The 16,730-nt window shown below is 38.5% G+C and overlaps 1 protein-coding gene across 4 annotated transcripts in view; it reads right to left on the reverse strand.

The window, feature by feature from the left end:
* Nucleotides 1-472: 472 nt before the first annotated feature.
* ATAD5 (ATPase family AAA domain containing 5) overlaps nucleotides 473-16,730 on the reverse strand; it is a 67,064-nt gene continuing 50,806 nt past the window's right edge. For all 4 annotated transcript variants that reach the window (XM_078373860.1, XM_035300864.3, XM_078373858.1 and 1 more), the window contains 8 exons: nucleotides 16,218-16,351; nucleotides 15,446-15,539; nucleotides 14,108-14,172; nucleotides 8,569-8,749; nucleotides 4,000-4,181; nucleotides 2,203-3,038; nucleotides 1,625-1,783; nucleotides 473-1,515 (listed from right to left, as the gene is read on the reverse strand). In XM_078373860.1, coding sequence (XP_078229986.1) covers nucleotides 1,437-1,515; nucleotides 1,625-1,783; nucleotides 2,203-3,038; nucleotides 4,000-4,181; nucleotides 8,569-8,749; nucleotides 14,108-14,172; nucleotides 15,446-15,539; nucleotides 16,218-16,351 — 1,730 coding nt within the window. In that variant the 3' untranslated portion in view covers nucleotides 473-1,436. The remainder of the gene's footprint in view (nucleotides 1,516-1,624; nucleotides 1,784-2,202; nucleotides 3,039-3,999; nucleotides 4,182-8,568; nucleotides 8,750-14,107; nucleotides 14,173-15,445; nucleotides 15,540-16,217; nucleotides 16,352-16,730) is intronic.

The following is a 16,730-nucleotide window of genomic DNA, read 5'->3' on the forward strand; positions in this document are numbered from 1 at the left end:
GGGGAAAAAAAATAGATCTGTATTTAAAAGTATTTTAAAAAATACTTCAGGCTGGGCATGGTGGCTCACGCCTGTAATCTCAGCACTTTGGGAGGCTGAGGTGGGCAGATCACCTGATGTTGGGAGTTAAGACCAGCCTGACCAACATGGAGAAACCCTATCTCTCCTAAAAATAAAAAAATTAGCCAGACATCGTGGCTCCTACCTGCCTATAATCACAGCTACTCAGGAGGCTGAGGCAGGAGAACTGCTTGAACCCAGGAGGTGGAGGTTGCGGTGAGCCGAGATTGCACCATTGCACTTTAGCCTGGGCTCCATCTCAAAAAACAAACAAAAAGAACTTCAGAAGATCTTAATTCTCTCTTCTGTATAGGGATGAAATCTTTAAGTTATATCCTATATTCAAACCTATACAATGTATATATTTACCAAGATGATTACATCTGAACTTTTAAAAATATTTTATAAAGCCTTTAGTTTTAACTTTTAATTAGCTCAATATACTAATTAATACAAGAAAAGGTAAACTGAATAAGTAAGAGGTAAAAACATCTGTCTTCATACACATTTATAAACAGGTATGCATCTATACTGTTCAAAACTATACAATATAGGCTGGGCACAGTGGCTCACATCTGTAATCCCAGCATTTTGGGAGGCTGAGGCAGATTGATCACTTGAGGTCAGGAGTTCAAGACCAGCCTGGCCAACATAGTGAAACCTTATCTCTACTAAAAAAATATAAAAATTAGCTGGACATGGTGGTGCGTGACTGTAATCCCAGCTACTCAGGAGGCTGAGGCAGGAGAATCACTTGAACCCAGGAGGTAGAGGTTGCAGTGAGCCGGTATCAGGCCACTGCACTCCAGCCTGGGTGACAGAGCAAGAGTTCTTCTCAAAAAAAAAAAAACACTGTACAATATTAGGATCCTTAACTTCTGTGTTAAAAATATAATTCACCAGATAATGTCTTTGTTTTATTTATTACGATTTTTTTTTTTGAAAAGTCAGTCAAATTTAGCAGTGGGGGTTGTATACCAACTTTAGTGACACTAATGTTAGTAAGTTTTGATAACCCACTACCACTGGACCAGCCAAGATAATGTATCTGAATATTAAACTAATATATAATAGAAACACTTGAAATAGAGTTCATCTTAATGAACTCTACCTTTCAGAAACAGTTTGCTCACATACAAAAAATACTCCAACAAAGCTAAGTCAGATAATACAAAAAAATTCAGAAAAAAAATTACCACAATCATATATACAATTTGTAACTCAAATATTTTAAATATTTGCATACCAATAAAAAATATACAAATTGTTTAAAATGTACATTGAGAAATAAACTTTTCCATGAAGATCCACATAATATAAAAATGTATCTTAAGAACCACATAATAATCTATACAAAGCATTGTTAGTATGGAACATTAAGGGAAGTCAGCTGCCAAAGTATTCACAATCTCTTTTGGAATGTCAAGATGAATTCCTTCAAAATAGTGCAGGAATCTGTCAAAATTACAAAGAAAAATACAATTTAATAATATTTTCATCTTATGAAAATATGTATGAATCTTTAAAAAGCTATCTAAAATGTTGTTTTTAATACAGCCTTTACCTTCTTTTACTTTTTCCTTGTTCTTTTAGCTTCTCAGTCTTACAGATGTTTCGCAGGGTTGGCAGGTATTCGATTATACTAGCTTGTCTATTTCCCACATAGAGAAGAGATCGACTAGAAAATACACTTTTAATGACTGCTATCCTCTTCCAAGCATTGCTGTAAAAGTAATACATTGCTTTTAATTTTTAATGCCCCATACAAATGCAGTAATCCCAAGCACAACCAGTTTAGTTTCCTTGCCTCTGGCCTAGACCAGATGACATTTCCAGATTAATTTCCTGTCAACACATCAATCATTCCCATGCTGAAAAATCTCAGTAACTATCTGCTATCTATCACAGCAAGACCAAATTTCTTCCTGTGTCATTCAAGCATTACCCAGATCCACCCAAATCACTCATTATTTCTCTTCCCAACAATCAACCTGGTCTCCTTAACTGTCTCATTAGAAGCTACATTATTAATGATGACGGCTTACCATAATCAATAGTACAGCATTTTTAAATTAAGAAAAAAATTATTTCCCCTTTACCATTTATTGCTAAAGAATAAAAAGTAAAGGAAGTAAGACTTACTCTAAGTTAGCTGCTGATTGACTAAAGTATACATTATTGCGCTTTTGTGAAACATAAAAAGTAAGATCGTTGGTTGGATCTTTTCCCAATTTCTTGCAAGAATTCAAGGTTTCCAATGCTTTTGAAATAGTAGAAGAACATTTAGTAAAGCTGAGAGCTTCTGCAGCTGCCTTTAATTCTCCAGAGCTTTGAGAAGGCCATCCATCATTACTCTCAAGACTAAACTCATCACAAAGTCCGCTTTTAACCTTTCCATTTGTCCAGCTAAAGTCATTTCTACCGTATTCCTTCTGTTCCCTTACATCAGTTAAAAGGGCATCTAAGAAGGACATATTATCCATGAATTCAGAGAGAGAATTTAAACAATGAGAAACAAGGAGAGAACTTTTTTTTCCTGCAGGTGTTCTGGGAGGACAAGAAATAGATTTCTTTGTCTCTGGATTGCTTCCTTTGTCTCTGGCTTTGTTTTCTTCTGAATTTGAGGAAGACGACACAGGGGACAGGCTAATAAATTCATCAGGAAAGGCCAAGTCAGTGTCGAATAAGTCACTATCATCTAATATTACCAATTTTTTCTTTTGTTTCTTTTTCTTTGACTTTTTCAATGACTGTTCTCTTTCAGAATGTTTCCTACCAAGACATTTCATACTTTTTGTTGCTCCACTAGTATCCACAGTTACTGATGAGCCACAAAGGTTTTTTGTTTCTGGAATGATATCAACTGGTAATGGCAGAATAAACTCAAGATTATTATATAAAAAATCTATATTCCGCATTTGGAATTCAGTAAGAAGCTGGATGAGTTTATGCCATTCTTCCTTCGTTGTGATTTTGTGCTGAAAAAGAATTTTGAGTAAAGGAAGTTACAGCAGAACAGTGTTTGAACACTTTTCTACCCATATGAATACAGTGTTATGCTTATTCTAACTTCAAAGTACTGAGACACTACCCGTCATAATTTTATCTATCTATATTTAATACATCAAATAGTACTGTAAGTCTAACAATTAAATTTAGACTGTTAATTTGGAGAATTCTCTATTTATTTAGTATATACTCCAATTATAATTAGAAGCTCATGTATGCTGGGCACGATGGCTCATGCCTGTAATCCCAGCACTTTGGGAGACCAAGGTGGGTGGATCATGAGGTCAGGAGTTTAAGACTCATCCTGACCAAGACGGTGAAACGCCGCCTCTACCAAAAATACAGAAATTAGTCAGGCATGGTGGTGGGCACCTGTAATCCCAGCTACTTGGGAGGCTGAGGCACAGAACTGCTTGAACCCGGGAGGCGGAGGTTGCAGTGAGCTGAGATGGCGCCACTGCACTCCGGCCTGGGCAACAGAGCGAGACTCCGTCTCAAAAAAAAAAAAAAGAAGAAGAAGCAGCTCATTTATTTAAAACTACTTCTCTGAAATAATCTATCTAAAAATTTTTTTTTTTTTTTTTTTTTTTTAAAGACGGGGTTTCACCATGTTGGTCAGGCTGATCTTGAACTCCTGACCTCAGGTGATCCACCTGCCTTGGCCTCCAAAGTGCTTGGATTACAGGCATGAGCCACTGCACTCGGCCCTGAAAAATTTTCTAAATTCTATTCTAAATCCTGTAATATGCAGTCAGAGCAATGCCTATGTACCATTTGTCAAAGTGGTAGAAAGCGTTAAAATTAGAGATTGCTTATACAAATTAGAGGCATATTTAAGTTAAACTTGAGATTCAAAAGGTAGGAATCTAGTGTTGGGAATATGAAAAGGAATATAAATCCAAAATTGCAAGATAGAGATGTTGAAAATACCCTTAAAAATGAAAATAAGTCTTCAGATGGGGAAAAAATGTTCCTAAGGCCAAATAAGGTCTCAGCACAGCCACTGTCACATTTCGGAAGGTCTGCACGTTTCCTTTTAGTATTTTTAGGGTGAATTTTGTTATCAAGGCCATCTTCAGAGCAAACTAGTTGTACATTTCTGCTATTTCCTCCTACAAAATAAAAGAAAATCTTAGCTATATATATATATATATTAAACAAATTGTATCAAACAATTATTTAAAGCCTGAGATCCTTTGACATCTTCTGAATCAATACACCCATTTTCTTCTTCTCCACATATGTGTTTAATTCATTAAGAGTACAATATAACATTCATTCATTCATTCATTCATTTGACAGAGTATCACTCTGTCACCCAGGCTGGAGTGCAGTGGTGGGATTTCAGCTCACTACAACCTCCACATCCTGGGTTCAAGCGATTTCCTGCGTTAGACTCCCAAGTAGCTGGATTACAGGTACACGCCACCACACCTTTTTGTAATTTTAGTAGAGACAGGGTTTCACCATGTTGGTCAGGCTGGTCTTGAAATCCTGATCTCAAGTGAGGCCACGGCGAGCAGGTCACTTGAGGTTGAGTTTCAGACCAGCCTAGCCAAGGTGGTAAAACCTCGTCTCTACTCAAAATGCAAAAATTAGCCAGGTGTGGTGGCGCACACCTGTAGTCCCAGCTACCAGGGAGGCTGAGGCTGGCGAATAGCTTCAACCTGGAAGGCAGAGGTTGCAGTGAGTTGAGATCATGCCACGGTACTCCAGCCTGTGCAACAGAGCGAGACTCTGACTGGGGAAAAAATAATAACTTCAGCTGGGCTCAATGGCTCACACCTATAATCCCAGCACTTTGGGAGGCCAAGGTGGGTGGATCACCTGAGGTCAGGATTTCAAATCTGGCCTGGCCAACATGGCAAAACCCCATCTCTACTAAAAATACAAAAAATTAGCTGGGTGTGATTGTGCACGCCTGTAATCCCAGCTACTAGGGAGGCTGAGGCAGGAGAATCACTTGAACCCAGGAGGCAGAGGCTGCAGTGAGCCGAGATCACACCACTGTACTCTAGCCTGGGCAACAGAGCAAGGCTCCATCTCAAAAAATAGTAGTAATACTAATAATTTCAAAGTCCTAAATAAAAGATTCACAATTTCACCACTAAGGATGGAAGTGCAAATTCGAAATACGATACTGTACATATTTCAATTTTTAAATTGGCAAAATTAAAAGAATGATAATCTAGTTCTGTCAGCAGTACAGATAAAAAACCATCATATACTATGCACGGGAGCATAAGTTGGTACAATTATTGTCAGAGGGCAGACTGACAACAACTATCAAAATGTAAAGTGTAGACAGCCTTTGTGACCCAGCAGTCATAATTCTAGAATTCTCTCCATCAGAATTACTGACATATTCAAGGATATATGTATAAAGATATTCAATGTATTTTAATCACAATTGAAGATAATTTAAATGCCTATAAGTAATGGTTAATTAAATTATGTTACATCCATTCTATTCTGTAGAAAAGCATGCAGCTGTGAAAAACTGGGATAGAACCGTATGTGCTGACAATAAACTTAAAAATAACTGTCTAACAACATATATAATACTGGTTAATTTTGCTAAGTAAGTATGTATCTGCATTTTATATGCATAAAGGTCTAACAGTGGCTACTTTTAAGAAGCAGGGGACTATTGTTTTACTTTATGTATCTGTGGTTTTTTTTTTTTTTTTTCAAAAGCAGGAATGAAATTTATATTAAAAAAGATATTTTTAAGAAGAGAACCTATACTATACTTATTTCCTTCCTGTCTTTTAAAGTTCTTGCTGTAACAATTTATACCCAGTGGAATATCAAAGTTATTAACTAATTTGTTACACCAGGATATTTTCCATGTGTTATGCATTATATTTACTTTTGAGAAATGGTTAAAGCTATGAGCTTACACTGAATAGAATATATAGGAGTATCTACTTTGAAAAATAATAATATGAAGCTGGGTGAGGTGGCTCATGCCTGTAATCCCAGCACTTTGGGAGGCTGAAGCAGGTGGATCACTTGAGCCCAGAAGTTCAATTAACAGGCTGGACAACATAGTGAAACCCCAGTCTCTACAAAAAAATACAAAAATTAGTCAGGCATGGTGGTGCATGCCCTGTGGTCCCAACTACTCCGGAGGCTCGAAGATGGCTTGAGCCCAGGAGATTGAGGCTGCAGTGAGCCATGACTGCACCGCCAGTGCACTCCAGCCTGGGCAATAGAGTAAGACACTGTCTCAAAAAAAAAAGAATATGTTAAAATGTTAAATTAATTAAAGGAAAAAAACTGATAAGGAATTAATATTACATAATTTCACCTTGGTTTCCTTGAAATATTTGTGTATTTACCAAAGTAGGATCTGTAACTAGAGAACTGTGACTATGGAACATGGAAACCACAAACTAAAACCTCTTCAGGCAAGCAACCATGACCTGGCATGGAGAAGGTACTCAAAAGTGTCTGTGACTTGAATTAGGTAATAAATGATGACTGAAAAACTAAAATAGAGCATTTCTGAAATAAAATTTCCCAGGAAAGACAGAATTTAAAAACTCCTGAAGCTAAAAGTGATTGTACATTACAGTCACATAAAAGGAATACTATATATATATATATATATATATATATATATACACATACACACACACTCATGTAGAAAAATCAATGTTTTTAAGGCCGGGCATGGTGGCTCATGCCTGTAATCCAAGCACTTTGGAGGCCAAGGTAGGCAGATTACCTGAGGTCAGGAGTTCAAGACCAGCCTGACCAATATGATGAAACCCCGTCTTTTAAAAATAAAAAGAAAAATAAAAAAAGAAAAATCAATGTTTTTAGCAAGTGAAAAAATTGTTAAATAATAATTATAGTATTATTTGTTTATAAGAAACCATATGCTAATAAATGTGTAAGTAACAGTTTGAAAAATTAACAGTCTAATTTCTGGGGAGGAAGATGGACACAGTGGCCTACTGAGGAAGCTAGGACACGAGGATCACTTGAGCCCAGGAGTTCAGGGCTATCCTATACTATGATCCCGCCCATGAACAGTCACTGTACTCCAGGCTGGGCAAAATATCGAGACCCCACCTCAAAAAAGAAAAAAGAAAAACTTTTGAAGAGGAAAGGGGAATAGGGTGGGAGTTTGTGTGTGTTTATTTTATGTATTTATTTATTTGAGGCAGAGTCTCGCTCTGTTGCCCAGGCTGGAGAGCAGTAGCACGATCTCGGTTCACTGTAGCCTCCATCTGCAGGGTTCAAGCAACTCTCCTGCTTCAGTCTCCTGAGTAGCTGGGACTACAGGTGTGTGCTGCCACGCCCAGCTGATTTTTGTATTTTTAGTAGAGACAGGGTTTCACCATGTTGTCCAGGATAGTCTTAATCTCCTAACCTCGTGATCCACCCACCTCGACCTCCCAAAGTGCTGGAATTACAGGCGTGACCTACTGCACCTGGCCTGTATGTGTTTTTTTAAATTAAACAATGAGATCATCTTAAAAGCACAACTACAAAATGAAAAGTAACTTAAAGATTATCTAGTTCAAATCTCTCATTTTTGAGGTGAAGAAACAAGCTCAAAAAGTAAAGTGAATTTTGGAGCTTACCTATTAATTGTAAAGAGTAGCATAGCCAGGGAAAAAATCCAGCTTTCTAGGTCCAGTTAAATTCTATTTACTCACATTTGGTGTTTACAAATTTTTTTTTTTTTTGAGTCAGAATCTCATTCTGTCACCCAGGCTGGAGTGCAGTGGCATGGTCTTGGCTCACTGCAGCCTCAATCTCCCATGTTCTAGTGATCTTCCCATCTCCACCTCCTGAGTAGCCAGGACCACAGGCACGCATCACCATGTCCAGCCAATTTTTTGTAGAGATGGGTTTTGCCATGTTGCCCAGGCTGGTCTCAAACTCCTGAGCTCAAGCGATCCATCCTACTTGGCCTCCCAAAGTGTTGGGATTACAGTTGTGAGTTACTGTTCCAGGCCGAAACATTTTATGAACAAAGTTAACATATGCATATTTATTTTGAAGATTAACATAACAAGATGCTTAAATTTTTTTTTTTTTAAGATGTGGGGTATTGCTCTATTGTCTAGGCTGGAGTGCAGTGGTACAATCATAGCTCACTACAGCCTCAAACCCTGGGATCATGTGATCCCCCTACCTTAGCCTCCTGAGTAGCCTGCATTACAGGCACACTCCACCATGCCCGGCTAATCAAAACAATTTTTTTTTTGTAGAGATGGGGGTCTTACTTTCTTGCCCAGGCTGGTTTTGAACTCCTGGCTTCAAGTGATCCTTCTGCCTTGGCCTCCCATAAATTTTCATAAACACAGGGGTCTCACTATGTTGCACAGACTGATCTGGACCTCTTGGCCTCAAGAGATACTCCCACCTCACTCTCCCCAAGTGTTGGAATTATAGGCATGAGCCACTGCACCCAGTCATAGCACAGATTTTTAAACAGGGTCCCATAATAGAAATTTATTTAATAACAAATCAACTTACGATAAAGGGTTAATGGTCTTTCTTCCAAAAATCCGCCTCCACTTCTAATCCAGAAATGTAAGTAAAGGATACTTTTTCTGATATCACAATTATTTGCAGCTAACAAGGTTACAAAGTCTTTTACATCAGTTCTAAAATTCTCAGTTAAGCAAATCATTTGTAGGTAGCTGGCAACATTTAGCTTCAAAACAGAGAGAAATGTGGTTAACTGTTAAGTTTAAAGAAATACAGCAAATAGTATTTAAAGTGAGACAAATTTTGCTAAAATTCACATTATCTTAAATGCTCTTCTTAAGGATGAAACTGCTTTTAAAAATATAAGGGAGGCCGGGCACGGTGGCTCAAGCCTGTAATCCCAGCACTTTGGGAGGCCGAGCCGGGTGGATCACGAGGTCAACAGATCGAGACCATCCTGGTCAACATGGTGAAACCCCGTCTCTACTAAAAATACAAATAATTAGCTGGGCATGGTGGCGCGTGCCTGTAATCCCAGCTACTCAGGAGGCTGAGGCAAGAAAATTGCCTGAGCCCAGGAGGCGGAGGTTGCAGTGAGCTGAGATTGCACCATTGCACTCCAGCCTGGGTAACAAGAGCGAAACTCCGTCTCAAAAAAAAAAAAAATATATATATATATATATAAGGGAATATACTGCTAAATTAAAAGCATATACATATATTTCTTTTACTAACTGTATCTTGTGCAAGACAGCAAGGAAACTTTTATAGGAGATTCTCCAACCTGAACACTGGAGGCAGTTTTGTAAACCTTGACAAAACCCCTTAGGATTAAGTAACAGTATAGCTTCACAGAATATCTTACAATAAAATTATAAATATGAATATTATAACACTGAAAAGTACATACTTTTTTAAAAACCAGGTTAGAAATTATACTGAGTACATAAAAGTAATTAATTTTTTTTTTTTTTGTAGAGATGCGGGTCTCACTATATTGCCTAGGCTGCTCTCGAACTCTTGGCATCAAGCAATCCTCCTGCCTTAAGCCTCCCAAGGTGCTGGGATTAGGCATGAGTCATTGTACCTGGCAGAGAAATTGAGGGAGGCCAAGGCAAAGGAATCACCTGAGGTCAGTAGTTCAAGACCAGCCTGGCCAACATGGCGATATCAGATCTCTAATCCCAGCTACTCAGGAGGTTGAGACAGGAAAATTGCTTGAACCTGGGAGGCGGAGGTTACAGTGAGCGGAGATTGCACTGTTGCACTCCAGCCTGGGCAACAGAGTGAGACTCTGTCTCAAAAAAAAAAAAAAATCAATTTATCAAAGATTTTCCCACAAAGAAAACTTGTAAATTCACTGATTAATTATATCAAGTACCAAAAAATAAAGAATGTCAATCCTATACAAAGTTTTAGAAAAAAGAGAAGGAAACATTTCTCAACTCATTTTGAGCTTAACCTAATACTTAACCTAAATACTTAAAGCTAACAAAGATAATTCTTAAAAAAAAAAGAAAGTTACAAAGTAGTATTCCTCAAGAAAATAAACATCTAAACTCTTAATAAATTAATCAGAAATCGAATCCATCAATATATAAAGAGAATACATCAATGACCAAGTGGGGTTTATGATTAGAAAATCAGTCAGTCTAATTAGCCATAGGGATAGATAAAAGTAGAAAAATATGATTTCAACACATGCAAAAGAAGCTTTAACAAAATTCAACACCCACTCTCATAAAAATTCTAAGAAAATTGGAATAAAAGGAATTTCCTTAATCTGATAAAAAAGAAGGTATGAAGAACCTATAGCTAACTTTGTATTCAATAGTAAATTAATGAACACTTTCCATCTAAGATCAAGGACCAGCTAAGGATGTCCATTGTTATCACTTCTACCTAACATCATACTGAAGGTCCTAGCCAATAAAATATGGCAACAAAAAGAAGTAAAAGGCAGAAAAAACAAAGGAAAGAAAACTCTCTCTGTTTGCAGATAACATGAGTCAGTAGATAGAAAACCCTAAGAAACTGATAAGCATGGTGGCTCATACCTGTAATCCCAGCACTTTGGGAGGCCAAGGGGGTAGGATCACTTGAGGCTAGGAGTTTCAAGTTACAGTGAGATATGATCACACCATTGCCCTCCAACCTGGGTGACAGAGCCAGACCCTGTCTCTAATAAAAATTTAAGCCGGGCGTGGTGGCTCACGCCTGTAATCCCAGCACTTTGGGAGGCCGAGGCGGGTGGATCACAAGGTCAAGGGATCCAGACCATCCTGGTCAACATGGTGAAACCCCGTCTCTACTAAAAATACAAAAAATTAGCTGGGCATGGTGGCGCGTGCCTGTAGTACCAGCTACTCAAGAGGCTGAGGCAGGAGAATTGCCTGAACCCAGGAGGCGGAGGTTGTGGTGAGCCGAGATCGCACCATTGCAGTCCAGCCTGGGTAACAAGAGCAAAACTCCGTCTCAAAAAAAAAAAGTAAAAATCTAAGAAACCAACAAAATAACTACTATAACTAATAAAAGAATTTAGCAAGGATAAAGGAAAAAAACATCTAGAATGTACAGCAGTACTCTCCAATAGAAATATAATTCAAGGGCCAGGTGTGGAGGCTCAGGTCTGTAATCCCAGCATTTTGGGAGACCACTTGAGTTCAGGAGTTCAAGACCAGCCTGGGCAATATGGTGAAACTGTATCTAATAAAAATACAAAATTTAGCCGGGCGTGGTGGTGTGTCCCTGTAATCCCAGCTACTCCGGAGGCTGAGGCAAGAGAAATGCCTGAACCTGGGAAGTGGAGGTTGCAGTGAGCCGAGATTCTAACACTGCACTCCAGCCTGGGTGATAGAACAAGACTCTATCTCAAAAAAAAAAAAAAAAGAAAGAAAGAAAGAAATATAATGCAAGCAAAAAACTGTAAGCTGGTCGGCGCAGTAGCTCATACCTGTAATAACCAGCACTTTGGGTGGATCACAGGTCAGGAGTTTGAGACCAGCCTGACCAACATGATGGAACCCCATTTCTCCTAAAAATGCAAAAATTAGCTGGGCATGGTGGCGCATGCCTGTAATCCCAGCTACTCAGAAGGTGAGGCAGGAGAATCGCTTGAACCTGGGAAGCAAAGTTTGCAGTAAGCTGAAATCATACCACTGCACTCCAGCTTGGTGGCAGAGCAAGACTCCATCTCAAAAAACTAAAACAAACAAACAAAAACCCTGTAAGCTATCTACACACTCCAAAATAGATTAACATTGAGAATGTTATGCTAAGTGAAAGAAGCCAGTCACGGCCAGGCGCCATGGCTCACACCTGTAATCCAAGCACTTTGGGAGGCTGAGGCTGGTAGATCATGAGGTCAAAAGATCAAGACCATCCCGGCCAACATGATGCAACCCTGTCGCTACTAAAAATACAAAAATTTTTAGTGTTGTTTTAGTGGATGGCACCACTGAACTCCAACCTGGAGTGCAAGACTCCATCCCCACAAAAAAAGCCAGTCACAAAAAGCCAAATCAGTATGATACTACTTATATGAGGTATCTAGAGTAGTCAAATTCATATAAACAAAGTATAATGGTAGTTGCCAGCAGCTACTGGACAGGAGGAAACAGGGAGTTTCATTTAACAAGTACAGAATTTCAGTTTTGCAAGAAAAATGTAAATATACTTAACACTACTCAACTGTACACTGTTATGTGTTCTTTACCAAAAGCAAATTTCTTAATAGAAAAATTTTAAAAACCAAGCCATAAATGTAATTTAAATTTTCTAGGAGCCACATTAAAAAATTAAAGAAACAAGTGAAATTAATTTTACATTTCTTTAAAACAATATATGCAAATATTATCATTGCAAAATATAACCAACAGCAAAATAGTGAGATGTGTTACATTCCTATTTTTTGCACTGAGTCCTCAAAATCTGGTGTTATCCAATCCCAGCACTTTGGGAGGCTAAGGCAGGAGGATTGCTTGAGTCTGGGAATTCAGGACCAGTCTGGGCAATATAGTGATACCCCATCTCTACAAAAAAAATTTTTTAGTTAGCTGAGCGTGGTGGCGTACACTTATGGTCCCAGCTACTTGGGAGGCTGAGGTGGTCCAGCCTTCCTATTTGGAAGGCTGAGGAAGTTACACCTAGGGTCCCAGCTAGCTCAGCCTTCTGAGCTACTCAGAAGGCTAAGTCTTGCTTGAGCCCAGGAGGCAGAGGTTGCAGTGAGCTGAGATTGAGCCACTACACCCCAGTCAGGGAAAGAGAGTGAGACCCTGTCTTAAAAAAAAAAATCTGGTGTTTACATTACACTTTAGCACAAATTAATCCAGACTAGCCACATTTAAAAAATATAAGCTATATTGAGATGTAATTCATACACTATACAATTCACCCACTTAACATGTAAAATTCAATGGTTTTAGTATATTTATAGAGTTTTGTAATCATTATCACTATCTAATTAAAGAGCATTTTCATCATCTCCCAAAGAAACCCCAGACCAATCAGCAGTCACTTCCTATTTCTATCTAGCTCCTCCAGCCTTAGGCAGCCATTAATATACCTTCTGTCTCTATAAATCTGCCTACTCTGGACATTTCATATAATTATTATCAAACAAAATGTGATCTTTTGTTAACTATAGACTATCTGCATTTTAAAAACTCAATAGCTTCATTTGGCTAGTGGAGACCATATTAGCATATAGCTGAAAGCCAACAGTGAAGGTAAAATGAAACAATATACTAGATTAATCGAACAGACTATGGAAAAGGAAGAATGAAGAATTGTCTTGACAAACTGTTCTTTTCCTTTTCTTCCAGAGCCTTGCTCTGTTGTCCAGGCTGGAGTGCTGTGGCGCAATCTCAGCTCACTACAAGCTTCACCTCCCAGGCTCAAGCAATCCTCCTGCCTCAGCCTCCCAAGTAGCTGGGACTACAGGAACATGACACTACACCCAGTTGATTTTTTTCTTTTTACATCCTCAGCCTCTCAAAGTGCTAGGATTACAGGTGTGAGCCACAGCACCCAGCCTCTTTAGATAATTTTTTTTTTTTTTTTTTTTTTTTTGAGGCAGAGTCTTGCTCTGTCACCCAGTCTGGAGTGCAATAGTACAATCACTGCTCACTGCAGCCACAGCCTTGACCTCCTGAGCTCAAGCATTTGTCTCACCTCAGCCTCCTGAGTACCTAGGACTACAGGCATATGCCACCATGCCTGGCTAATTTTTTTGTATTTTTGTGTAGAGACAGGGTTTTGCCATGTTGCCCAAGCTGGTCTTGAACTCCTTAGCTCAAGCAATCTGCCCTCCTTAGCCTCCTAAAGTACTGGGATTACAGGCATGAGCCACTGTGCCTTGCCAGAAGACAGAATCTCACTCTGTCACCCAGACTACAGTGCAGTGGTACAATTTCAGCTCACTGTAACTTCCACCCCCAAGTGATCCTCCTGCCTCAGCCTCCCAAGTAGCTGGGACTACAGGCATGAGACACCACACCTGGCTAAACTATAGCTGTATTTAATAATAAACTACTTTTACATGATTGTGATATGTAATATATGATTATCAAAATTTAAAACTTACCAGGGAAGGAGTATTGAACTTGATTTCTTCAAAGCAGCCATCAAACATTAAACTAAATGTTGGATCTACACATACACATACACAAAAAAATTCTTAAACATTAAGACCATTAAATAACTTTTCCAGTTATACTTTTCTGTGAAAATATTTAGCACCCCCTACTCCCACTGCCCAGTGCTATGGTGCAGTCATAGCTCACTGCAGCCTCAAACTCCTGGGCTCAAGTGATCCTCTGCCTCAGTTTCCCAAGCAGCCAGGACTATAAGCTCAAGCTGCCACATCCAGCTAATTTTTAAGTTTGTTATAGAGATGGGGTCTCACTATGATGCCGAGGCTGATCTCAAACTCACAGATTCAGTTGCCCACCTTAGCCTCCCAAAGTGCTGGGATTAAAGGCATGAGCCACAAAACCTGACCAACTATGATCTTCTAATAAAACCACTAGCTGGGCACGGTGGCTCACACCTGTAATCCTAGCACTCTGGGAAGCCGAGGCTGGTGGATCACCTGAGGTCAGGAGTTCAAGACAAGCCTGACCAATATGGTGAAACACTAAAAATACCAAAATTAGCTTGGTGTGGAGGCATGTACCTGTAGTCCCAGCTACTTAGGAGGCTGAGATGGCACCACTGCACTCCAGCCTGGTCGACAGAGTGAGACTCCGTCTCAAAACAAAACAAAATTAAAAGTCTCAAAACAAAACAAACAAACAAAAAACACCTAACTTGTGATTAATAAGATTTTTCTCAATATTCTTAAGAGTACAATCACTAAGTCCAAATGGGCATTAATTTGTAAGTAAAGCCTAGCCTCATGAATGTTTATAATTGGAAAAATATTAGAATTTTATAATATATAGTATTTGTAGTTTTTTAAAAAAGAAATTGAGTTTTTAAAATTAAACATTCTGTGGTAATTTTTTAGAAGATGGATCAATTCTGTTAGGCTGATGGTAGCTAAATATGCAATAATCCATAAGAAAGTGTTCTCAGGGGTAAAGAATGGCTAAGTTCAGTATTAAGAACAGCGGAAAGACTGTGTTCCATAAAAAATCCTGACCACTAAATAGATTTAGTGATCTATTTATAGCTACGATAAGGAAGCAAGGAGAAGAATCTAGTATTTTCCCTACCAAAATACCTTAACTAGATCTCTTATTTACATTCTAGAGACTGTTCTCTGCTTCCTAAATATCTAACACCCAACACAGTAACCCAAAGCAGTATCCATTTTTAAAAAGTGGTTGCTATTTTGTGAGTTAAATATAATTACTCCAGTCTCCAGAATAACTACAGATTTGAGTAACTGTTTAACTGATGTAAAATCATTGCTACCTACCACTTGTAGTAAGGATTACAGGTCGTTTAGTTGTTGCCATGAATGTTTTGATGGCACTCAAAAACCCAGCATCTTCATCAAAGATTACATCAACCTACAAACAATTTGTTAGAATGTTAATGTAATAAGTAACAATACACTTACTGAATATCAGTTACATACACACAGTAAATATTCTGTCTGAGACAAAATTTATGAATTTATGAACAATGTGAATTCAGCCCATGTTGAAAGTTTATAATGTCACACACTAAATGAATTTTAAAATTATTAACTATCAAATGTTAAAAACACAACCACCTTGGGGTCTATTGGGGGGAAAAGGGGAGGGCCAGTGGGAGGGGGAGGTGGGGAGGGATAGCCTGGGGAGAAATGCCAAATGTGGGTGAAGGGGAGAAGAAAAGCAAAGCACACTGCCATGTGTGTACCTATGCAACTGTCTCGCATGCTCTGCTCATGTACCCCAAAACCTATAATCCAATAAAAAATTAAAAAAAAAAAAAAAAAAAAAAAAAACACAACCACCTATAAATAGACAGATATGAATCTGAATTTATACAATCATTTAACAATAATTAGCAGCTGTGAATTACATTAATCTTCCTGAAAAATTCTTCTAGAATTGACAGTTTCATTTGCTTTAATTTCAAATAGATACACATTTTCCTGACCTTCTTAGCTATTTTACAATTCTTCATAAGAAAACATATAGTATTCTTTAAAGTAAGTCTTTATCATAAGCTCTCACAAATGTATGCTTCTATAAGCCTACCTCCTCAAAAAGAATAAGAGATGTTGCATTTTTTCTGTTGGGTTCTTCAGCTCCAACATCTTTGACATTTGAATTAGTTGCATTTGTAGATTTACTCTGAGTAATCTGTTTCTGTTCAAAAAAATTTTTTATTCCTGCATAAATAAAATATTGGTATTTTAGGTAAAATCAACTTTTGGTAAAACACTGGATATTTTTACAGAAGCAGCTCAAACTGAAATCCATGATCAAAACTGAAACAGGAAAGGCATGGTAGCTCATGCCTGTAATCCCACCACTTTGGGAGGCCAAGGCAGGCAGATCACCTGAGGTCGGAGCTTCAAGACCAGCCTGGCTAACATGGCAAAATCTCAACTCTACTACAAATACAAAAATTAGCTGGGCGTGGTGGCACACACCTGTAATCTCAGCTACTCAGGAGGCTGAGGCAGGAGAATCACTTGAACCCAGGAGGGCGAAGGTTGCAGTGAGCCGAGATAGCACCACTACACTCAAGCCTGGATGACAGAGTCA

This window comes from Callithrix jacchus, chromosome 5 (genome assembly GCF_049354715.1).
Source record: "Callithrix jacchus isolate 240 chromosome 5, calJac240_pri, whole genome shotgun sequence".
Taxonomy (NCBI): Eukaryota; Metazoa; Chordata; class Mammalia; order Primates; family Cebidae; genus Callithrix; species Callithrix jacchus.